Source organism: Balaenoptera ricei, chromosome 2 (genome assembly GCF_028023285.1).
Source record: "Balaenoptera ricei isolate mBalRic1 chromosome 2, mBalRic1.hap2, whole genome shotgun sequence".
NCBI lineage: Eukaryota > Metazoa > Chordata > Mammalia > Artiodactyla > Balaenopteridae > Balaenoptera > Balaenoptera ricei.
In genome coordinates, this window is record NC_082640.1 from 70,776,718 (window position 1) to 70,802,109 (window position 25,392).

General features: G+C 34.8%; 1 protein-coding gene across 8 annotated transcripts in view; it reads left to right on the plus strand.

Annotated features, from left to right (window-relative positions):
* DENND4A (DENN domain containing 4A) overlaps positions 1–25,392 on the plus strand; it is a 130,356-nt gene that overhangs the window by 74,148 nt on the left and 30,816 nt on the right. For 6 of the 8 annotated variants that reach the window (XR_009500805.1, XM_059912978.1, XM_059912979.1 and 3 more), the window contains 10 exons: positions 459–604; positions 11,101–11,234; positions 13,686–13,821; positions 14,196–14,402; positions 14,496–14,624; positions 14,892–15,033; positions 15,438–15,569; positions 17,613–17,729; positions 18,345–18,473; positions 23,682–24,781. Coding sequence is in view for 7 of the 8 variants with exons in the window: in XM_059912978.1 (XP_059768961.1) it covers positions 459–604; positions 11,101–11,234; positions 13,686–13,821; positions 14,196–14,402; positions 14,496–14,624; positions 14,892–15,033; positions 15,438–15,569; positions 17,613–17,729; positions 18,345–18,473; positions 23,682–24,781 (2,372 nt within the window). In the remaining variant the exon portion in view is untranslated. The remainder of the gene's footprint in view (positions 1–458; positions 605–11,100; positions 11,235–13,685; positions 13,822–14,195; positions 14,403–14,495; positions 14,625–14,891; positions 15,034–15,437; positions 15,570–17,612; positions 17,730–18,344; positions 18,474–23,681; positions 24,782–25,392) is intronic. The other 2 variants (XM_059912982.1, XM_059912983.1) reach the window with 2 other exon arrangements.

Below are 25,392 nucleotides of genomic sequence, written 5' to 3' on the forward strand. Positions count from 1 at the left end.
TATCTATGTCAGGAGTATGTGAGTATCAGCTCAGTTGGTAATCCATTTCCATAGGACTGGTTATTTCTCAGGCACATTAGATATAATCCCATTAGCAAAATATGCAGAAGAGACTATTTGAAAAGTACAGAGCTTCCTAACCATGTACCACTGCACTCTGTTGTGTCACAGATGCGTTAAGATATTGATGCTTTTAGCTTTCAGGGCAGCCTGGTGGTGTTGGGCAAGCAGAGGAGCCCCTGGGTTGGGGGATTTGAAAGATCTGGGTTCAAGTTCCTTTCCTATTGCTATCTTGGTCAGGTTACTTCCCCTTCAGGGGTCTTAGTTTCTTTTTCTGCAAAATAGTAGGGTGTGGGGGGTATAGATGACATGGTTGATCTAGTTCCTTCTAGCTCAAAAATTCTCTGAATCTATAAATGATATTATATATGCTAAAATTACAAATTTATGTTGAACAGCTTTCTTAAGAAGCCGGGACCGGTCACATCAGAAATTCTATAACATGATGACCAAAACACAAATGTTTATTCGCTTCATTGAGGAATGTTCTTTTGTCAGTGATAAAGATGCAAGCCTGGCGTTTTTTGATGATTGTGTAGATAAAGTAAGTAATAGTATGTCTACAGTGCCGTAACTTATTTTGTGTGACTGTTATAAATGTTATGAGTTACAGTTTCTATTTATAACTTAACCAACTTTTAACAAAATTTAAATTAATTCCATTTCATCACTGACCCTTTATTATGAAAGTTTTGGTGGCCTACTAGATGTTATAGACCACAACCTCTTAAGAGTACTTTGCAGGATTTTACCAAATTATGAGTTTTATTTTAGCAACCAGGTCTGTAACACTGCCTGTCCACTTACAGACTATGGGAGCTTTGTCCAAGCCTATGGACCTCTAACTTGATCATCCTTAATTTTCACCTCTCCTTTTGGTCTAAGGTGGATTGTCACATGCTGAGAGTAGGTGTAGAACATAACATTTCACCTGAATATTTCTACAATTTGGGAGTGCATTTATAGCATAAATTAAGTGAATTAATTCTAGTATATTAAATTCATGTGTGAAACCTTTCCTGCCCCTGTAGTCCGCTATCATTAGTGGAATAGAGCAAAGTGGGTATCCATGGTGGATAGAGAGGAGCTTGGGAAACAGTGGCTCAAAGAGGGGTGTCAAAACCTGAATGGGTGAAGAAGGAGGAGCAGCCTAGCATGGGGTGTTGGAGCCCAAGCCAGGTGAGGAGAGCATCTATCCATGCAGGGGGTGGCCTAGCATGGGGGACCAGAGGACGAGCAGGATAAAGAGAGTGTCCATGCTGGAGGACAGACTATTTCCAGGGGTCAGAACCTAAACAGTATGCGTTCATGCAGACATGAGGACAGCACAGAGTGTCAGAGTCTAAGCAAGGCAAGGACAGTGTCCCCACTGGGTAGGCCCAGCAAATGGGGTATCATAGTTTAATCTGGATGAGGGAGATGTCAGCCTGGTGGGGCAGAGGGTTGGTCTGGAAGGAGTTGTCAAAGCCAAATTAGGGTGAAGGAGTCATATGCATGGAGGAGGAGTGGTGTTGGAGATGGGAGATTGTTACATATGGAGGGATTGATCAAATTAATAAGTGCCATATGTGTCTTATAAAAATGATTTTCATCATGCAAGATGTAGAAGGAAAAACACTGCATTGGGAATCAGGAGAACTTTGATCTCAGCGTTCCTACTTGTGACTTTAGTCAAGTCATTTAGTCTTTCTGTGTTGTTTTCTTTTTTTTTTTTTCTGTGTTGTTTTCTTATGTACGTTTTAAAAGTATTGTGAGGAGAGATCATTATAACTGCATTTTTCACAGTGTTCAGAGTAGTGTTGTATGAACTATAAAGTAGGAAAATTTATGACGATTTTTATATTTTTCTGGTTTTTATTACAGTTTATAGATTAGTAGTTAATTTGGTTTTATTACTGCATGATGTAGAAATGTTCAACTTTTGAATGACTTACACATATGAAGAACAGGAACAAGTTCAGAGCCTTGTGGAGGAATTTACATTTTCCTTCAAATTGGAACACCTGAGAGATGATTGATGTGGAGAAATACTGTTTCTGGTGCTGATAGAGAGTTAACAAGCTAAGATGCCCAGAAATATCTACCCTAGTCCTTGAAATGCTTTAGAATAGGGAAAAGATGGATATATGTCAGTATTTGCTTAGAACTCATAATTCATTTTCCCACAGAAACACTCATATATGTGGTGATTAGCTGTAGTTCAGATGGTGCATGGCTACAGTGTTGTGCTAGAAATATGTATTAAATTTCTTTTTGGTGGATTGATATTCTAACTACCTTTTAGGACATTTTTTAAAGTCCAAATTTATTGTAGTATAATATACAAACAATAAATGCACCTTTGAAGTGTATAGTTTGATAAGTTTTGGCAAATATAGATTTCCATGTAACCATGACTCCAAAACATAGAACGTTTCTATCACCCTAGAAAGGATATTGTTTTGAGGGGAAATTCATTTTCTGTATTTTGAATAACCTATTTGTAGACAGACTTTTTTTTAATTTTTATTTTTTAAAAAATATTTATTGGACTTCCCTGGTGGTGCAGTGGTTAAGAATCCGCCTGCCAATGCAGGGTACACGGGTTCCCACATGCCACAGAGCAACTAATCCCTTGTGCCACAACTACTGAGCCTGCGCTCTAGGGCCCAGGAGCCACAACTACTGAGCCCACAAGCCACAGCTACTGAAGCCCGCGTGCCTAGAACCTGTGGTCCGCAACAAGAGAAGTCACCACAATGAGAAGCCCGCGCACTGCAATGAAGAATAGCCCCCGCTCGACACAACTAGAGAAAGCCCACGTGCAGCAACAAAGACCCAACGCAGTCAAAAATAAATAAATAAATAATTTTTTAAAAATTTATTTATTTACTTATTTATTTATCTGGCTGCACTGGGTCTTAGTTGCGGCACACGGGATCTTCGTTGCCACGTGTGGAAGCTTCGTTGCAGCATGCGGGATCTAGTTCCCTGAACAGGGATTGAACCCAGGCCCCCTGCATTGGGAGCACAAAGTCTTAACCGCTGGACCACCAGGGAAGTCCCTATAGACAGACTTTTAGAACTCTGCCTTTTTGTAAGTTGAGTTCTGCCTGTATAAAGCTTTGAAATCTTGTTTATTTTGAGAATTAATATTATAGCTCCTTGATAGTTTTGTCTTCATTGCAGCATTTACTAAGAACCTGGTTTTCAGTATTTTAATCCGATTTTTAAGTTTGCCTTATTTCTTGCTTATAAAGTTAAATATTAATAGAATAAATAAATAGAAAGTTGTGCTTTAAATAGAAAAGGTGTACAATGAATAGAAAAGTATGCTTTAAAGAATAATTTCTCTAAATCCCTTTTTACAGGAATAATTGTGTTGGTTTTTGTAAATAAAAATGATGTTTCTGACCAGCATGTACCTTGAATGTTTTTCCTCTATCGTGCTGGGCTTCCACTGGTCATCTGTATGTACTCACTGAGCTGCCATTGTGAACAGTGGCATGTATTTGGGTAACAGTTGTTCCTTGTGCCAAGTCAACTGAATCATAAGGGACCAAATTAGTGACAGGGTTTTGCTAATAGCATGCTTTAGCCAATAGATTTATTAATCCATATAGGAATACTGAATTAGTTGGAAGAATCCAATTAACAGTGCAGAAGAGAGAAATCTTGTATTGTTCCGTTTTACTTTTTGCTCATTTTATGTGTCTTGTTTTCACAAGTTTGTGTTTCAGCTAAGAACTCATATAATACTATCACATGGTTTAAAAAATACTCATTAATATTGTAAGACCTTCATGACATAATTTGGCAAGGTACTTAGGGTATCATGTTCTAAGGAGGATATTTTATTACTGATAATTACTATATTATATTGTCTAGGATTTTCTGAAAATAGGTCACCTGTTATTTAGTTGATAAGAGTCAAAATGCGAGGCGTGACTGGAGTGATTGCTTAAAGAATATAAATTCTGAGAAGTCTCAAAAAAGAAACAATCCAATTAAATGTGTAATTATTGTTTCTAGGCAGATTGTTTTCCTAAAATGCTATTTACCCATTCAAAGTCTAGATTCAACAAAATACCACTTATATATAATGGATTAATGTTATACTTAAAGATTTTGATGATTATTAAGAAAATCAAAACTGAAAATTAACTCACTAAAACATAGTTACTTGTATTTGCTTTATTATAATTCAAAGAACTGTTTTATTAGAGAAAATAACAAAATGTAACAAAATCCAAAATATATCTTTTTTATAGTTAAAAATGATCTTATTTTATTTGTGATGTCATAAAATATATCTTAATCTTCATATATAGTGAGAGTAGAGGTTAATTGTATTCCTAGTATTATTAAGCAGAACTCTCTGAAATAAATAATTACACAGTGCTGTTACTACTTTTCATATTTTAATACCACAGTTTAAGTGCATTCAACACAGCAAGTCAGTGCTTACTTTTAATCTGTAAACGGTTTTTGAATATCAGTAATACTTTTAAGATAGACATTCATGTGGGGTTATTCCTTAGTTGAGTGACTTTGAGCTTAATTTTTTAAGTGAACAGATCCCCTTACCTCTGGCAGTTTAGCTATGAAAAGTAAATAATATTAGATGTGCATTAAGTGCTTAAGATTGAGCAGAATCCATGACTAAGATTGAACAGAAATTGGATATATTCCTCTTTTGATCTTAGCCTATCCAAACGGAAAACATTTGACCAACTTTTAAAAAGCTGGAGTGAGTAATCCTGAATAGGAGTAAGAAAAACAATGTATGAAAATTATTTGAGTTTCATTTATGACTAATTTAAGAACCATGTGTTCTTGTTCTTCATATGATTGTATTTTAAATCCTTACAATCTGTTCCTATAGGATGCAGCTTAACTAAAAGCAGTTTTGTGCAACAAATAGCCTGGTAAGGTTTTTCTCGGTTTCCCAAGCATTCCTCTGCAGTGTTTTCTGAGCATTTTAATGTCTTGTGAAAAAATATGAAGAGAATATGAAAATTATTTTAATTTTATCCTGCCATGGGTGTTGGATTTCTTTTTTCTCCCAGTAGAGACAGATGTCACTGTGCTTTCCAAAAGACAGAAATGCCCAACTGTTAAATGGAGGATTTATTACATGGCTGTTTTTGTAATGTTGAAATGAGATGCTATTGGTAGACAAGCTAGGGGAAATATCTTTTACCAAGGTACTGAATTTACAGAGCACAATTGTAATATTTTAGTAGACTTTACTATACTTAGAATTAGGGTAATTGTCCATGTCCACAGATTTTTTTCTATGCAAGCAAAGACACAGGTCTGACAGGGAGAAGCTGATAAATAAATAAAAATTTAAAAGCACCTGGTGCTCCCAGACAAGTAGTTCTCTTATAATGTTCCATTATGGAGACCGGAGTAGTTTCCAGCTTCCTTTCTAATGACCTTGGGTATTTGTTGGGCCAGAATAACCTTTTTATTCTAGTCCATCTCTTCTACTTCGTTATCATTGCTGCCCTTATAATTACATTAACCCCATTTCATCTGCATAAAAATGTTTGTGTATAGAGCTTCTCATTTACTCTTGGGTTGTCCATGGATACCATATCCTACTAGGGATACCAGTGATTTTGAGTTATCATTGACATGTTCCTAATGTTGTTTTGTAAAGTAACAGGAAGTGTGGAAAATAAAAGGGAGGAAAAACTCCATAAGCCCAGTACCCTAATATCCACTTTACATTTACTTTCAATGTTTTTACATAATTATAGTATACTTCCTAATTTTTCACATAACCAGATCTTATAAACATTTTTTATATGCTACCAAATCTCTAAAAAGTAAAACATAGCCTAGTTTAAAAAGTCAAATGATTTTACAAGGCTTAGGTCACATTTTTTCCCCACCCCTAGTTTCTTTTTTTTTTTTTTTTTTTTAATTTTTATTGGTGTATAGTTGATTTACAATGTTGTGTTAGTTTCAGGTGTGCAGCAAAGTGAATCAGTTATACATATATCCACTCTTTTTTTTTTTTTTTTTAAGATTCTTTCCCATATAGGCCATTACAGAGTATTGAGTGGAGTTCCCTGTGCTATACAGCAGGTTCCTGTTAGTTATCTATTTTATATATAGTAGTGTGTATATGTCAGTTGCAATCTCCCAGTTTATCCCTCCCCCCCCCATCCCATGGTAACCATAAGTTTTTTTTCTACAGCCGTGCCTCTACTTATGTTTTGTAAATAAATTCATTTGTACCCTTTTTTATGATTCCACATAGAAGCGATATCATAGGATATTTGTCTTCCTCAGTCTGACTTACTTCACTCAGAATGACAATCTCTAGGTCCATCCATGTTGCTGCAAGTGGAATTATTTTGTTCTTTTTTTATGGCTGAGTGATACTCCATTGTATCTATGTACCACATCTTCTTTATCCATTCCTCTGTTGATGGACATTTAGGTTGCTTCCATGTCCTGGCTATTGTAAATAGTGCTGCAATGAACATTGGAGTGTATGTATCTTTTTGAATTATGGTTTTCTCCAGGTATATGCCCAGTAGTGGGATTGCTGGGTCATATGGTAGTTCTATTTCCCACCCCTAGTTTCTGTTCCCAAAGGTAAGCACTTTCTCTTTCAGCCATTTCATCAGTCATTTTCCTTAAGATTTCCAAATAATGTGTTGTTATTGCGCTTATTGTTTTATATATTATCTATTAATGTCATATTTACCACCATCACCAAAATTTTCCCAATGTAGTTGGTCAGATGGTTGTTCAATGTTAATATTTTTATCACTGTATATAATCACAGGTAGGCCATATATATATTGTAGTTAAATTTCCTTTTATGTATGGACTTTTGTTTTCCCTGAAGTTAATAATTGCTATATTTCTTGTTTTGTGTGTATTATTAATTCATCTCCAAACTCTTCTATGAAGGTAAAAAATCTAAAATCTCTCAATTTTTCTAATATATTAAGTAATCTATCCGTTTGTTGGGTTTTTTTGGTTTTTTTTTTAAGTTCTTGCTGGAGCTTTCCATCTTTGTGTTCCAGTCTGAACTGACTGCTTTCTAGTCTGTCATTCACCATCATCTTAGAATTATACTGACCTCTCTCCGGATTTGTATCCCCTGCTTTCTGGCTTCAATAACTTCTTTCTTGGTTTATTTCCTTGTTATGGTGAATCACAACTTTCAGTAGTTTAGTGAGAAAGAGTACATGGGAGATACATTTTTTGATGCCCTGCCTGTCTGCAAATTTCATTATTCTGCCTTAATACTTGAATGCTAATTCGGTCGGATGTAAAATCAAGTCATTACTGCATTGTCTTCTGGATTGTTATTGTTGAGAATAACATCTAGTCTAACAGTATCTTGATTTCTGATCTTCTGTGCCTAATCTCTTTTTCTGTCTGGAAGCATTTAAGATCCCTGATATTCTGAAATCACAAGGATATGCCTGGTGACAGCCTTCTTTTCATCTCTGAGTTGGACACTTGTAGGCCCTTTTAATCTATGGACTCATGGCCTTCAAATTGTGGGGAATTTTCTTGCATTTTTTTCTTTCTTTTTCTTTCCTCCACTTTCTCTGTTCTCTGGTTCTGAAATACATATTTGTATATTGGCCCTCCTGGCCCGATCTGCTTAATTTTCTTTTTTTTTTTTTCCCCATCCCATTTTCTGCCTCTCTGTCATTCATCTCCACTTTCTGGGAGATTTCTTCAATTTTATCTTTCATCCATTATAGTATACATTTTACCTCTGCTATCATGTTTGTAATTGCCATAGCTCCTTTTCATTCTCTGAATGTTCCTTTCTTTTTTTTCTTTCTTTGTAGATATTTATTTTTATTTTATTTATTTATTTATTTGGTTGCACCAGGTCTTAGTTGTGGCAGGTGGGCTCCTTAGTTGTGGCAGGTGGGCTCCTTAGTTGCGGCATGCATGTGGCATCTAGTTCCCTGACCAGGGATTGAACCCAGGCCCCCTGCATTGGGAGCGTGGAGTCTTAACCACTTAACCAGGGAAGTCCCTGAGTGCTCCTTGCTTATAGCATCTTCTTGTTTCATGGGTGTAGGCTTATTCATTTTAGTTGTTTTGAAGGTTTTTTTCCCCCTTGCATTGTCTCTGCTTCTTCAAAATACCTTTTAATATTTGTTTACTTTATTCTATTTCAAGTTATTGGTTTTTTGTGTGATCTTTGGTTGGTATTCATTGTCAAGTGTGAGGCACAGAGAACTCATTAGAGCTCTTTCTGGGAGGGTGGGGCTTGGAGCTTCCTTAGGTATGAGACTGATGATCATAAAGGAACTCAACTATTTCATTAGAGTCCCTATTTGATCAGTGTCTGCAGTTCTTTTCTTTTAGGCTACGTAGTTTCCCCAGGAGGTATCTCCAGTCTCAAGCCTGGAGTACATAAGCCTGACTGTAAGTATTCTCAGAGCTGAGTGGGGAAGGTAACTAAGATTTTCCACTTGTTGTCACATGTAGGCTTTTACTCACTTCACCTGTTTTTATTAACCTTCTTCATCTTCCTCAGCTCTGCCCAGCGTCCTCAAGTCTAAAGTCCCTCTGGTTCTTCACTCAGAAAGACCCAACCTAGTCTTATGCCATGTTGCGGAGAGGTAGTGGCCTAACTATACTGGGTTGGGCAAGGGATCTAGGAGTTCTTAAATGCAGGATTTAACTAATTCTCCCAATTCAACCCCACTTGCCCTCCCATCTTCAGGGGCATCATGCTTTTCATTCCTGACCTTTCTGGTGCTCCGTAGAGCAAAACGGCTGACTATTTGAGTGTTCTCCTCTATCCCCTCACCAGTGCCAGATATGTGGCTTTCAGCTTTCACAGGTCTCATCAATCTACTTTGCAGCTTCTAAAATGTTTTGAACTCAGCTCTGCTGTTGTCTTCTCTCCAGTTCATTTTGTCATTGTCGTTGTTTTTTAATCTCCTTACTCTCATTTTGGTGAGATTTCAGGAAGGATTGAAGGTAAATTGTTGTGTTTAATTTGTCTTGTTCAACCAGGAGTCTGCATAACCTTCACTCTTTTCATTTTGAATGATTGTATATTTCATCTGTGTATCATCCGTTATTCATTTACCTATTTTTTGACATGCAGATGACTTCCAATTTATTGCTATTGCAGTCCTGCAAAAAAAACATCTTTCATACTGATAGCTTTTTTTCATGTTAGGTTATTTTCTTAGAACTTATTCTAAGAAAGAATAACGTTTAAACACATCTTGCTTTCTAAAAAAGACTGTACCAGTTTTGAGTACCAGCAGGGTTTGTGATTATCCAACTTACTATATTTGTTGTATCATTGCTAGTTTTACCATATTAAAGTCTTTTTGACAGGCTAAAAAGAAAGGCACCTTCTTTTATACTGATTAACTTTCAAATATCCTTCAACAGAATTGAAATAAGTGCTTATTCTAAAAGCAATATAGTCTGCCTTGTTTAAATTTTTATTCTGAGCATTTATTACTTTTGTAATTTTTAAAAAGCAAATAAAAATAATATTCATTATTTTTAATTGGAAAGCAAATAACAATATAAAGAAAATTAATTGCCAATAATACCATCACCCATAGGTAACATTTTGATAACAGATGTGTATGCGCATCTGTGTGTATGAGAGAAAGTGTGCACACCCAGAAATATATCTATATAACAGATATATGCACACTCTTAAGAAAATTAGAAGCACACTCTGTGTGTGTGTGTGTATACACACACACACATTTATATTATTTAGTAGTCTGATTTTTTCATTTATCATTATTTTGTGAACATTTTCTCCTGTCATTAATTATAATTCTGAAACACGCCTTAATTGTTGTCTAAAATGTCTGGATACACCATTAAAAACATTCTTTAATACTAGAGATTACAGCATGTAATGCTGTGAAATTGTAAACAACAATTTATAAAAGAAGACTCTGAATGTATCAACTCTTCCTAAAAGTTAGAAAAACTTTAAAGCTGTCCCTGTCCTTTTTTGGTATACTCGGCCCTAAATCCTTATCTTAAGATTTAACTTGTTAATAATTCTTGTTTTCCCATTTATTCCTGGCTGGTATGTGACATTAATTCTGTCTAACCTGGAAAAGTTCTGTGGGTTATATTTTGTCATGTGTTTGACATCTGGTTTAAATTAATGTCAGTGTTGTGCTCTTTAGTTTATGAGTGCCTTTTGGGAAGTTTAGATTCTATGAAGTTTTTATTTTTTATGACTATTACCTTACCATAGAGTATCTAGGGGAAATAGTACTACTAAAATGCTTTAAATATTGATGTGACTAGAATTTAATTCAAATGTGCTTCTACAAATGCTGGAAGAACTTAGGGAAATTCGTTATATTTAGTAGAAATCAAAGACAGAACCCAGTATTCTCAACACACACACACATACGTTTTAATATTATTATATGTTAATATAATAATATTTTTAAAAATAGGATTTCTTGAATAAATTTTCATTATTCAAAATGCAAAAATAACATTAAAAGGTATATATTGGGAAATCTGGTCCTGTCCCATTCTTGTCCACTCCCTTCATCTCCTCTTAGCCAAATAGATAATTACTTTTTTTTTTTTTTCCTATTTTTGGCCACGCTGCTGTGTGGCATGCAGGATCTTAGTTCCCGACCAGGGATCGAACCTGCGCCCCCTGCAGTGGAAGCGCAGCGTTCTAACCACTGGACCGCCAGGGAATTCCCTTTTTTTTTTTTTTAAGTATTCCTTTATGTGACTACAAGCAAAAAATGAATATGTGTTCTTATTTTTCCCTCTTTCTTTTTTTTTTTAATTAAAAAAATTTTTCCCTCTTTCTTACTTAAAAGATAGTATACTATATACAATGTCCTGCATCTTATTATTTTCACTTAATTATCCTGGAGAGCTTTATATAGTGCTACGTAGAGAACTTGCTCATTCTTTTTTTTTAAAAAAATAGTTCCTTAGTGTCCAGTTGTGTAAATGGTTTATTTAACCATTCCCCTATAAACAAACACTTGTCTGGCGAATGTATTTTTTTAATGTATGTTTTTTAAACTCCTTCAGGTGGATATGGACAAGAGTGGTGAAGTGCGACTTATAGAACTGGATGAATCTTTCAAAAGTGAACATACTGTTTTTGTAACACCACCTGAGATCCCCCATCTACCCAATGGTGAAGAACCCCCTTTACAGTACAGGTATTCAAGAGGCAGAATGTTTGAGATTGAAAGAGAGAAGCAATCCATCATCTGTGACGTAGCTTTCTAAGGACTGTGGTATTTTCAAAAATCCAAACTTTACAGATCCCTAATTTTTAGGTGGTAAGCAAGCTTATCCCACATCCATTACTAAGTTTTGAGGTATAAAAAGAAAAAATATATAATTTTACATTCTATAGACTTAAGAAGCTCTCTATATCTGCATAAGTATATGTTCTCATAAATGTTGATTAAGAAGTTAGGGCCCACCCCACCAAAATGCAGCACTTTTATTACAGAATTTTTATTTTTGTTTCTCCCTAAGGCTGGTTTCCTCACTTTCATCCCCTCCCCCAACACAGGCTGGTTAATGTAACCTTGGTTTACAAAAGGATTATCAACTATACTTCAATTTTTTAAAAAAGGATTAAATCTAATTTAGAGTCGATATTTGTGGCCTTGATTTGGATGATATGATTTTTTTAGGCTTTTAATTTTTCCATGAGTTTTATAAAGTCAAGGAAATTCAGAACTATTGGGATTGGTCATTGTTAATTTAGGAAATTTGGTCAGGTACTGTGCTAAGTGCTTGGTATAGACTTGAATGATCCACTGGTCTCGTTTTCAAGTCTAGTGGGAAAGAGAAAAACTCTGAGCGCAGTGATAGGGTTATGATAGAGGTAGATTTATTATACATCTGTATATCTAGATATGTATTTATATATATACACACAGATATATATTATATATAACATTTGTTATAACTAGAGGTAGTTTCTAGTATACCATTAAAATGGCATTTCCTTTTAGATTTTTTAAATTCTTCAATAATAATTTCTTATTTAAAGATTCTAAAACCATTTCACATCTATTATTCATTAAGTCACAGTTTGTTATTTTCATTGAAAAGGGATTTTTCAGGACATCCTCATTTATAACTTGGATTGAATTCTTCTTTTTACAGATGAAAAAGTGGTGTAACAGATGTTTGTGAATGTTGATTAATTCATAAGCCACCTGATTCCTACCCTTAATTTTTATATATTGATGATATTGCTTATATCAATATTTAGAAGTCTGCCTTTTCTCAAAGACATTTAAAATATTTCTCATAATTTCTCTTTCTTCTTTTTCTTTCTAAACAAGATCTCATTTCTTTTATCTCTTTCGTACATTATATACTTCTAAGACTTCTTTTGGTATATTTCACTAATATAGTTTGTTTTTCTTTTTGTGGTTTGGTTTTAACTTTTTAATTTAAAATTTACCTTTAGATTTAGTCCTTTAATAAGAAAATTACTTAGTTTAAAAAGTTCCCATTTTTTAAAGAATCTAAGTCATTTTTTTTTTCCTTGAGACTACTAATATAATTTTGGTGTAATCATACCCATCATTGGAAAAAACCTTAAGTGTCTTTAATGGGCACAGTGGATCCTGTTAGCAGGAGGTAACTCATATACTTACATTGTCTGTATAAAATGATAAGACAGTAAGTTTCCATAAGATACACAGAATGGTCTTATTATCACACCATGTACCTACAGTGAATTTTCTTAGGGGACATAGTTTTCCTGAGCTTCATTGCTATTTTATTCCTACTTAACATTCAGTCATTACTAATATTTTCTTATTCTACTGGATTTTCCTATAATAATATATAATAGGTATAGTTTATCTTTTATTATAGTTAGTTTTCTTCTTAGTTAATTAAAACTATTTATATGCCTTTAAGAATATTCTAAAGTAGGGTAAGTTTTCTCCTCAGGGGCTTCTTCTGTCGTTTTAGCATGTCGTTTTCCCAGCTGCTGCTACCTTTTAAATGCCCCAAACACTCTGCTCTAGCACCCAAATTAGGCCCACCTCCTCATAGAGTTGCCTATTCTAATCTTTGTTCCTCTTCTCCAACCTCTTCAATTTTCTTTCTCATAAATGAGGCCCTGAATCAGCTTACCTAACCAGATAAATCCATTCATGATAATGTAATAGGTTGTCCTGGTTGACTTATGTTATTTGCATTTTTTTAAGAGGAAGGTTCTACAGTAATATGTTAATCCAAACAATGATATTAATAACTGTCCTGTGTGAAAGTATGATTTGGTGGGCCTTTTACCCGTACTATCTGATATGTTTGCTATTTATTTACATGAATACTAACTTACAAAGTTTTTTTGAGTTACTTTGTAGTTTGGTGTCAAGTTCAGCAAAATTTAAATGTATTTCACTTTTTTCCCTCCAAAATATATACTTGAATCTGTATTTGGCTATTACGTTTTTATTATTATAGTAAGAAAAGCAACATTAGCATGAATATTTGTTGATTATATATATCATAGTCTGATGGAGAAAGATAGTTAAAATAAGTTAAGTTATTGGTCATAATTTTTTTTTAGCTTGTAACCAGTATGATCATCTATGTGTGCTTGAGATTTTTTTTTTTCTTTTCAAAAACAGCTATAATGGATTTCCAGTTCTTAGGAACAATTTATTTGAGAGACCTGAAGGATTTCTACAAACACGAAAGAGCAAATTGCCTTCAAAATCAAGTAGTCCTAGTAGCCCTTCTCCCATGTTCAGAAGAACAAAACAGGTGCTTCGATGATTTTGTATTCTTCATGTAATCAAGTATTAGAACAAAAATAAATTTGACACTCTTCCTCCCTTAATATACTTTACTACCCCATATATAACTATTAGTAGATCATTTATGCTCCCTGAAGCATTCTGAAGAAAATTTAGAGTAATCTGACTTCAAAAAATTAACCAGTTCTCTTGTCCTAGAACATTATTTTACATATTGTATAATATAGATTAAAGCAGAGACTTGAATATATATTAATTATAGACAGATTTTGTTAGGGAAACATTGTAAAAGCATGTGAGTTGTACTTGTTCAGCCTTCAGTTAAGGATAAGGATGCTTAAGTGTGCAAATTTATTAATAAGGTCCTTGCATTTTTTCTAGGAAATTAAATCAGCCCATAAAATTGCCAAGAGGTACTCTTCCATTCCTCAGATGTGGTCTAGGTGTCTACTGCGTCACTGTTACGGGCTGTGGTTTATTTGTCTCCCAGCTTATGTGAAAGTATGTCATTCAAAAGTCAGGGCTCTGAAAACAGCCTATGATGTGCTTAAAAAAATGCAGTCAAAGAAGATGGATCCACCTGATGAGGTAACAATTATCCTTTAAAATGCATTATTTTATTCCAGGTTTATGTACATAGATATTTTGATTCTGTACACTTTCGAAATTACTGTGTTCCAGGTGTGCTACCGCATTCTTATGCAGCTCTGTGGACAGTATGATCAGCCAGTGCTTGCAGTTCGAGTGCTGTTTGAAATGCAGAAAGCTGGTATTGACCCCAATGCCATAACTTATGGTTATTATAATAAGGTAATTATTTTGACTTAATGGAGAAAGAGTCTAACTTTTGTGATTTTACAACCTTAGTTTAATGGCAGAAATAAATGATGCAGGGGTTATTTGGTATTTATTTTAGAGTATCTAAAATATATTTTGTAAATTGGAAGTAAGATTTTTGTTGTTCTATTGATATTTTGGATTATACAATCTACTTATTCTTTAAATTAACTCTAAAGCCAGTGGGTGTTCATTTATAAAAATTATTTTACTGATTATTTTATTTTGTCAAATGAATAGGCTGTTTTGGAAAGTACCTGGCCTTCAAGGAGTCGTAGTGGCTATTTTCTTTGGACAAAAGTGAGAAACGTTGTTTTAGGAGTAGCACAGTTCAAAAGAGCTTTAAAGAAACACGCACATTTATCGCAAACAACTCTCTCAGGTAATCAGAGGTTTTTAAGGGATGTATATGTTGTTCTTTTTCTTTAAAATTAATTGACTAGTTACAATTTCCACTTTTTAGAAATTTTAATTAGTTTCAAAATATTGAATGTTTTCTAGTTTTTATTGCCATTAAGCAAATTCTAATATTAGAGTGTTCTTCCCATTTAAAAAAACACCAAATTTTACTTATTTTCTTGTAACTGTTAAATTTTCAACCTTTGGTGGTCTTGTTTTAGTATTCGTTAATAATTCACAATAGGATTCTTTGTTATAGTTGTATTTTGCTAATTATGTTACGCTTGTCATGTTCAGTATCAGTAGATTATTAACTTGAGCAGCAAACTAATATGTATTTTTGGTATCTCCGTGAGTAGTAAAATGCTGTCAAATTGTGTTCTTAAGCAGATGGCAGTGACCTGGATGCTGTTAGTCATGGCAGCATGGATAGTGGTCATGGGACACACACTGTGGAGCAGGCACCTTTTAATACGGGTTTAATCAAAGTGTATGCTTCTGATGATAGATCTAGTACAGGTTTGTGTGTGCTTATGTATACATTTATTACAATACATTTTAAAAACTAGGTTTGCTAGCCTGTCTTTTTTAGATTTTAATTTTCAGTGATATATGTAACTATCACATTTTAATTTTATATGGTAGGCATATGACATTGTATTTAATAACTATGCAATTTTATTCATTCTCTATTTGAATAGAAATGAAAGTTTAAGAAAGTATTCGAGTGTTTAGTCCATGATAATCCATTTAACTCTGGATAGTACACAGGTCTCTTTATCATTTCATTTTCTTAGGATAAGTTCTTCTTTGTGTTATGAACATGTTATTATAGTTTTTTTAATGTTGTTAGGATTTTAAAAAAAGAAACTTAGATCCCTGATCTGAGTTAATAGTACCATATCAACATCAATTTCCAAGATTTAACAGTGTCCCATGTTTCATGTAAGATATTATCATTCAGGGAAGCTGGATAAAGGGTACACAGGAACTCTATGTACTGTATTATTTTTGCAACTTCTTGCGAGTCTTAAACTGTATTAAAATTAAAAGCTATAATGAAAAATTATAAATATATATAAAACTTGTAACATTCTAGCACTGAAGATGACTTAATTTCATTAAAATATAAGATTTGTACATAAGCTTTCTCTAAGTATTATTAAAACTGACACACCTAAATTATTTGAATAATTCTGTCCATTTCATTATTACATTATAAAAATTAGACATGACTTTTGAATACAGTATAAGAGCTACCTATTAATGGACAGAAACTTTAAATTTAAAAATCCAAGCATTAATAATAAAATATGGAGGCTTCTATCTCTGCAAATTTTAACATTATGTTGGTCTATCTCCTTTTATGCATACTTTTAAGAGTAATAAATATAAGCTATGTGTATTGATATGTTGTTCGTCCTTGGCTGGTTTTGTTTCTTGTTCATGCAGTTGTGAATTTAATCACAGAGTTGTAGTAGTCATCCTTAGGCATTATCTCTTAAAAATGAAGAAATCCATCTTTTGTTTTTGACTGTGGCCTTTAAAAAGGCCATCTTAAAGCAGTGCAGAACCTTATAATAAAAGCATGAATTTTATCAAGATTATCTTCACATTTTGTGATTTATAGTTTCTTTGGAAATAGAGATGAAACTGATTAGAAAAAATACCAAACTCAAAATTATAACAAAAATATTAAAGTAAATACCTAATGATACTTAATACAATTTCTTTAGATAGTTCTTTGCAAGTTTATAAAACCATTTTTTATGCAGTCATATACTCATATAATCATAACAACCTTTTATATTATAAATCTGGGAACTTGAGATTCAAACAAAAAGGTTAAGTGGTTTACTTAAAATCATGTCTCCTAAGGTAAAGTACTAGAATTCAAAACCTTATGTTTTGATGCTAATCTAGTGAAAACAATTTGCTGAAAATTACAGAGAGCCTCTTTAACAGAACAGTGTATTAGAAGTTTTCTTATATTGATGCAAAGGTTGCTTTTCTTAATAACTTTAATACTAGATTTTTTTCTCATTCCCATGTATTTGTACTCATGTGCAATTCAGTAATTATTCAGTTGAATTTTCAGAATAACTACCTATCAATAAATTTAAATAAACCCATTTTTTTGGTCAGATGATTTAGACATTTGGCTCCAGTGATTTGTGTGTGAGTGTTTTGTTAGGAGTGCCCTGCAGATTTTTCTTCTCCGTTGCTTAGTTGGATCTCAGACCTTCACCTAGAAAGGTCATGGACTTGTATAAAGAATGTGTGGTTTGTCTGTGTCTTTTGGAGCCCAGATAGTAGTGTGAACATACATAATTACTGTTGACTACATTGTGAAACTAAAAATAAATTATTTTGTGATCATCCCTTTCTTATGTTAATAGAGATGGGGAGGAGCTAACAAAATAATGCTTTCAACTGGAAGTTATCCAGAAAAATTTCTATGAGTAAATCTAAACACCAATGTGTTGCTTCTAATTCCAGTTCTTCTTACTAAAGAAGTTTATGATAAACAGCATAGGGTTTTTTGTCTTTTTCTTTTTCCAGGTGGCCAGTCTGACCTTGGATATAATTCACTATCTAAGGATGAAGTTAGAAGAGGGGATACATCTACTGAGGACATTCAAGAAGAAAAAGATAAGAAAGGGAGTGATTCTAGTTCCTGTAGGTACTAAGTTGATATTGTATAAAACTGTGAGCTTACATTAATAGAAAAGTTGAGTGACTTTAAGTGTAAAAGTACTAATTTTATGTTTCATTTTCCCATTGTTACTCCTATTTCCTCCCATTATAAGCCCTCTACACCACCTAATATTCCAATGTACAAGTACTTCATGTGTGAAGTTTGTAGTCTCAGTGGCAAAACACCCTCCGATCAAATACTATTCTTGTAGCAGAAATATATATTTCTTCAAACAGTGGCTCTTTTCTGGTGCTTAACAATATTTTTATTTAATGCTTTTTATTAATGGTCTGTGACTTATATTTTTCCTGCTTACCTCCCCCCATCAAAAGCAGTGTTTCACAACCAAAGAAGAAATATAAAATGTATGCATAGACCTCATGTGTGACCAGTACTTAGTTGTTTGATACACACCTTGAGGACTTGAATGAATGGTATCACTTATTTGTGATTGACAAATATAGATATAGAGGTGTTCAATATTTTCTCATCACGTATTTTCCAATAGAAGTATTTAGAACTAAAAGCTACTTCTCTTTATGGCTCCTCTGATGTATATAGATTTCATCTTAACAGTTGCATTTTAATCTTTACAGTGTCAGAGAGCGAGAGTGCAAAGGGAAGTGCTGATTGTCTTCCTAAGCTCAATTATCAAAGTTCTTCCAGTATAGTTCGCCTCAGTGCTACAAATAACAGTGCTGATAAAACGTCAGGAGAAAGCACAGGTAAGTTGAATGGTATATGTCTGTATGTGCAGAATAACTTGTATCTGTATTTCTAGTGAATATATTTTTTTAAGTCTTAATTCTCCAGGGATTTTTTCATTTTTCATTTTTTTGTTTTGTTTTGGTTTTGGTTTTTTGGTATACTTGTGCAGCCTCTCATGGTATAGTTTAGAAGCTTAAATTCTGTATTTTATAATATAGTTTGTTCAAGCTTTTATTGTAACAAAGTAAAGGGACATACCTACAAGCTACCTTTTGAGTTTGGACTGTGGTGAGTTTTGGGAAGGGGGAAGTGGGGAGCAAGTGAGATGATCAATCTGAGGGTACCAGGCACCTCGCCAATTTTTAAATGAAGCATAGAGTTCCTTAGTCTTCGTATTGTTCCTGTTTTTTCAGAGGCGAAAGGATAGTCCTTCAGGTAGTTTAAATAGCAATACCTAATATTTTTTCTTTTCAAAGCACTTTTTATATACTGTTTTTCATTTATTATTACAGCAGTGCTTATATTAGTGAGAGGGGGTATTAGCACTCTTTCAAAGATGAGAAAATTCAGGCATAGTCGGACTATTGGCAGGTCCCATAAGTTCTCAGCTAGTTAATGGAAAAGTCATTTTAGGATCTGGGATAATACCTGGACTCAAAAGTTTTTCATCAGACTGTTTTGGGGGGCACTAAACAGACATAAGATTCAGAGTTTCTAGTGTTAATAGTCTGATTTCATAATTACATTATTTTATTTTTGTATTAGCTCAGTTCTGCATCATTATAATCTAAACAAACATTGAAGGACTTGTGCTGTCAGGGCTGAAATCTCTCTATAAAGGGCCCTGCTGCTGCAATGATGTTTGTTTTTCTGCAGCATAGTTAGATATGCCTCTAACTCAGGGGTAGGCAAACTGTGGCCCATGGGCCAAACCAGGCCTGCAGCCTGGTTTTTGTACAGGCCCACAAGCTAAGAATGTTTTTTTACATTTTTAAATGGTAAAAAATCAAAAGAAGAAAAATATTTTGTGACACCTGAAAGTTATATGAAAGTTCAGTGTTCATAAACAAAGGTTGATTGTCACACACCCAGCTCATTCACTTACATATTGTCTATGGCTGCTTTGGCACTACGTTGGCAGAGCTGTGGAGTTGCCACAGAGGCTGTATGGCCTGCAGAGCCTAAAATATTTACTTTCTGGCCCATGACAGAAAAAGTTTGCCGACCCCTGTTCTAGCTATCAAAAAAAAAGTTAAATGATCTATAACTGTCTTTCTTCGCATTTCCTTGTTAGATAATTGTTATAACTTAAACATTAAAATTTTTTCATTGGTATAATGTAATTGCTTCACAATCATTTAGTCCTTCCTAATCATTGTCTAATTATAACTCTTAATAACTGGCCTTTGGTAGTCTTTGCTTTCTTGTTCTTTCGTTACTGTCTATTCATGCTTGCTGTTTGCTTAAGATCTGCTTTTATGAACTTTCTGTTTTCATATGATTGTAAACCATCCTTTGATTCTGACATTTTGTCATAGTAATAAGCATCTGACTCAGCATCTGGCTTTTGATTGCCCTCTGTGCTTAACAAGCCAATTTTTTAAAGCATATAATAGGTTTCCTAGGTATGAACTAGAGTTGTTAGTTTATCCTTAAGATTTTTGACTTGAAAACTTTCCCATCTGTTAAGTACTCTGGGTTTATCACTACTACCAAAGACTATATGTGGGATTTATAGGAATACTTACTTTTCTGTAACTTTTTTATTACATACTAGTACTTGCTAGGATTCAAAACACCTTTCAAGTTTCTTCATGTTTTGCAGTACAGTGCAGTATATGTATATTTTATTTATATCATTATATAAATAAATGACAGCTTCTAAAAGATGTGGGAGTGGAATAACCAAAGAAATGTTTTAATGTTTGGTTGGTAATTGAAATAAAATCATCATCCTATGGTTACTTCATGGTTATCTTGGGAATTTTAACATTTTGATAAATATATATTGAATTACTGAGAATTCAATCACAAGACAATTTACTCTGAAATGAAACATGCTCTGAAGTATGAAAACATACTCTGAAATGTTTTTTTAAGCCTAATTCTGCTTTTAGTGTGCTTTAACTTTTTACCTTTAGCTACCACATTTAGCTGTAACATGTCATATTATAATATATTATACTATGTTATATTCTGGGTTGGTCTCTTGACTGCAGTTGTTTCCCAGCAGACAATATTCATTCAGCGATTATTTTTTGAGCTCCTACTATACCTGCTACCATATGCCAGGTGCTACTGAGGATATGGTAAAGAACAAAAATAAACATGGTCCCTGCCTCCATAGAGAAGTACATGGGAGGGCTGGGAAAACATTAATCAAATAATCAAGTAAATGTAAAAACACCCTGATATTAAATACTGGCAAGAAGGGCTGTAAGGGCTTCCCTGGTGGTGCAGTGGTTAAGAATCCGCCTGCCAATGCAGGGGACACGGGTTCGAGCCCTGGTCCGGGAAGATCCCACATGCCGCGGAGCAACTAAGCCCGTGTGCCACAACTACTGTGCCTGCTCTGTAGAGCCCGGAAACCACAACAACTGAGCCCACGTGCCACAACTACTGAAGCCTGTGCGCCTAGAGCCCATGCTCCGCAACAAGAGAAGCCACTGCAATGAGAAGCCCGCACACCGCAGTGAAGAGTAGCCCCCACTCGCCACAACTAGAGAAAGCCCACGCACAGCAACGAAGACCCAATGCAGCCAAAAATAAATAAATAAAATAAATAAATTAGAAAGGAAAAAAAAAAAAAAAAAGAAGGGCTGTAAGTTGCCATGAATATGTAACCTGTCCTGGGTTTAGAGGGACATTGGTCAGGAAAGGCTTCCTTGATAATATGGTTTCTGAGCTTAGATCTGAAGGGTGAGTAGAAAACAAATGAGGATAGGGGTTCCAAAGGAAAAATTGAAAGGGAGCATTCCAAGCAGCGGGAAGCAATATGTAAAGGCTGTATAGTAGGAAGGGATTATATCATGTTCAAAGATCTAAAAAAGGGCTAGTAAATCAGCTCAGAATTCTTTCAGTTTTAAGGTTCAGAAAATATGACTTAACAGTGGCTTAAACACCTTGAGGGCTTCTTTTCTCACGAAATTCAAAGGTAAACAATGGCCCAAGATGTTGGTTCAGGGGCTTTACATCAGATCTCTGAACCTAACCATGATTATAATACAGCCGCTGGCAACTTCAGGCACCACCTATCTGTGCAAGGCAGAAAGAATGGGCAAGGGGAGTGCCAGCCACATCTATCTCCTTTACCAGGAAAGCAGACGTTTTCCCAGAAACCCTCAAAAACTACCACTTTACTATCACTTGCCAGAATCATGTCACAGAGCCACCAGGCCCAAGGAAGTTAAATAGTTTGCAGCCTCTCTGTTAGAGGTGCGCAGCATCCAGCCTAGTCTGGTGGAATTTAGCAGGTGTATAAACTTAGAGTCAGACAAACTATTCTGTAAATGGCCAGGTAGTAAACATTTTAGGCCTTACAGGCCACATACAGTCTCTATTGCTTGTTCTTTGTGTGTGTGATTTTTACAACTCTTTTAAAATGTTAAAACCATTTGAGACTGTATATAAACAGTCCACAGGCTGGATTTGGCTCAGCACTGTAGTTTGCCAACCCCTGGTATAATTTGGTAACCAACTTTATTTGTCTGTAGGCCATTGCATAGTTCTTACTTTGCAAAGGAACACATCTATTTAAATGCAGTCCTAGAGTTACATCTTTGGATTATAAGATTGCTCCAGGTCTTTGATAATATATAACCTGTTAAGCAGGTTTCCCAGAATATCAGAAGAAAGTATGTTCTTGGTTTCTTATATACTTAATCATAAGCTGATACAGAAAAAAAGAAGACCCTTTACCTCTCTGCTATACTGTTTTCCTTGTTAATGCTGTATGCTTATTAAACGGTATTAGTTTGTAGGCTTTTATGGTCTCTAGTAGTCCCTTTTATCTACTATCTTGTTACCCAAATACATCACATGATAGGAAAAAAGGCACATTTTTAGGAATTGCCTCGTTATAGAGAGCTAATTCTGTTGGCTAAAGCATGTAAAAAGAGTAGTTGAAGGACTTTCCTGATGATGCACTGGTTAAGAATCCACCTGCCAATGCAGGGGACATCTGTTCAAGCCCTGGTCGGGGAAGATGCCACATGCTGCAGATCAATTAAGCCCGTGTGCCACAACTACTGAAGCCCACATGCCTAGAGCCCGTGCTCCGCAACAAGAGAAGCCACCGCAGTGAGAAGCCCGCGCACCGCAACAAAGAGTAGCCCCCGCTCACCGCAACTAGAGAAAGCCCACGCGCAGCATCAAAGACCCAACGCAAACAAAAATAAATAAATAAATTTATTAAAAAAAAAAAAAAAAGTAGTTGACAATACCATACCTAGACTAATGCTTTAGAAGACTCCCACATAAGGACAGTTAAAGTGATCAAAAATCTAGATTTCTGCTTTCAGCATAGGTACCTAAGTAATTTGGTAAAAAGCAGTGAACAGTGTTTCTGAATAGAAAGTGGCCATTCACATTTGACTGTTATAAACTTGAATCAATATGTAAAGCAAAGGTAAAATTATTTAGCCACATCTATAGTCATAAGGATTTGGAGTTTTAAAAATAATTTTTATTTATGAATAAAGCTCACATAGCTGCCTTTTATTTGGTTTGGTTTAGTGTTTTTGGTTTTGTTTTTCTTTTTATCGGCAGAAGACTCAGAATCTTAAGGTCGTCTAGCACAACCACAATTGTATAACCATTGTTATTTAATCCATTCAGTGAAATGGACATAAATTCATTATTATTGTTGTTAAATATACCAAGGGTAAATATTAATCTTAACTTACAAGTTTTAAAAAGCAGTGCATCCTTATATCTCAGATCATACCCTTCATATTTGATTTGAATCCCAGTTCTCTCACTTAAGGACTGGGTAACTTTGGGCTAGGTAATCTCTCTGAGTATCAGTTTTTTCTCCACCCATAAGGATGTTGGAATGATTATGGTAGATAATGTGAGTAAAGTGCCTAGTATAGCATCTGTGAAATAGCAGGCACTTGATGAGTGCTTGCTGTTATCATTTTATTACTAGTATCTTAAATATTTAAGACAACTTATATTTGCATATTACATTTTTCGTGGCTAAAAACACTCTTCTTGTTTTTTAGAAAGTACGTCTGAGCCGCTCTTAATATCATCTTTTGAGGATACAAATGAAACAGGAAACATTCAAAGTAGATGCTTCAGGAAAAGACATAAAAGTGACAATGAGCCTAATTTGCAGCAGCAAATGTCCTGGGGAAATAGAAACCGAAATCTTAGTGGAGGAGTACTAATGGGACTTATGCTCAATAGAATTAACCAGGAAGCAAACCCTGGAGATATGGTTGAAAAATTAGGAGCTGATGCAAAAATTCTTTCAAATGTAATCTCAAAAAGCACAAGACCAAATAGTCTTGATATTGGAAAGCCATCTTTAAGATCAAAAAGAGACAGTATAGAGAAGGAATCTAGTGATGATGATACACCTTTTGATGGTTCTAATTGTTTGGCAGATAAAGTGGATTCTCCTGTTATTTTTGACTTAGAAGACTTAGACAATGAAACAGATGGATCAAAAGTGGGGTATGTTGCTCCACAAAATCCTAAGAGGAGTCAACGCTTGAATAGCAGCTTTTCAGTAAAACCTTTCGAAAAAACTGATGTTGCAACAGGATTTGATCCCCTCTCTCTTCTGGTTGCTGAGACTGAACAGCAGCAAAAAGAGGAGGAGGAAGAGGAGGAAGATGATAGCAAAAGCGTTTCAACACCATCTGCTAGGCGAGATTTAGCTGAAGAAATTGTGATGTATATGAATAACATGAGCAGTCCTTTGACAAGTCGAACACCAAGCATTGATTTACAACGGGCCTGTGATGATAAAGTAACCACTAAGAAAAGTCCAACGTTGGTCAAGGCATGCAGAAGATCTAGCCTGCCTCCTAATTCTCCTGGGCCAGTGAGACTTACCAAATCTAAAAGTTACTCAAAAAACGAAGACAGACCAAGGGATAGACTCTGGTCTTCTCCAGCCTTCTCACCTACTTGCCCATTTAGGGAAGAATCTCAAGATGCATTAACCCATTCATCACCTTCATTTAATTTAGATACACTACTAGTACCTAAACTAGATGTTCTAAGAAACAGTATGTTCACTGCTGGAAAAGGAGTTGCAGAGAAAGCAAGCAAATGGTATTCAAGATTCACCATGTACACCACATCATCCAAGGTAGGTTTATTAGTGTTTTCTACTTTTCCTTTTACCCTTCTCCACCACCAAAAGTATCTTACTTGCAAAGATGTCTGTTTTTACCATTCTCCTAAAATACAGCTTTACAGAAAGGACTCTTGGGATGCATAAGGTTTGTAAGTAACAGATATTGGACTTGAATAATAACTTCGAAAGGAAAGAATTCACTAACTAAGGTTATATTTTTAGTTCAGTTTTGAAAGAAAGTGATCTGTAGCTGGAGTAAAAATTAGAGTCATATGAAAATGCTTACTTGAGCTTCATTATTTATTGCCTTCAAAAATTACCAGCCAGGCATAGGATTTCTCTTTCTGGTTAGGATGAAGTACCTTGTGATACACCTGCATATGTCCCAAAGCAAAAAGCTAGATGAAATATGGAAAGTATTTGTTTAAAGTCATCAGAAAACTGCTGAAACAACTAGAAAGTAGAGGGGCAAGATTCTAGAGAGAGGAGACTTGCAGAGATGAGCTGAAGTTTTATAGCTACTTTTTCCTTGAGGGCATTTGCTTATTCTGAGCACAGAGCAAGAGGTTGCAAATCCAGGCTTTGCCTTATCAGAGGACTGTGGAGAGGTGAGGGGGCCAGCA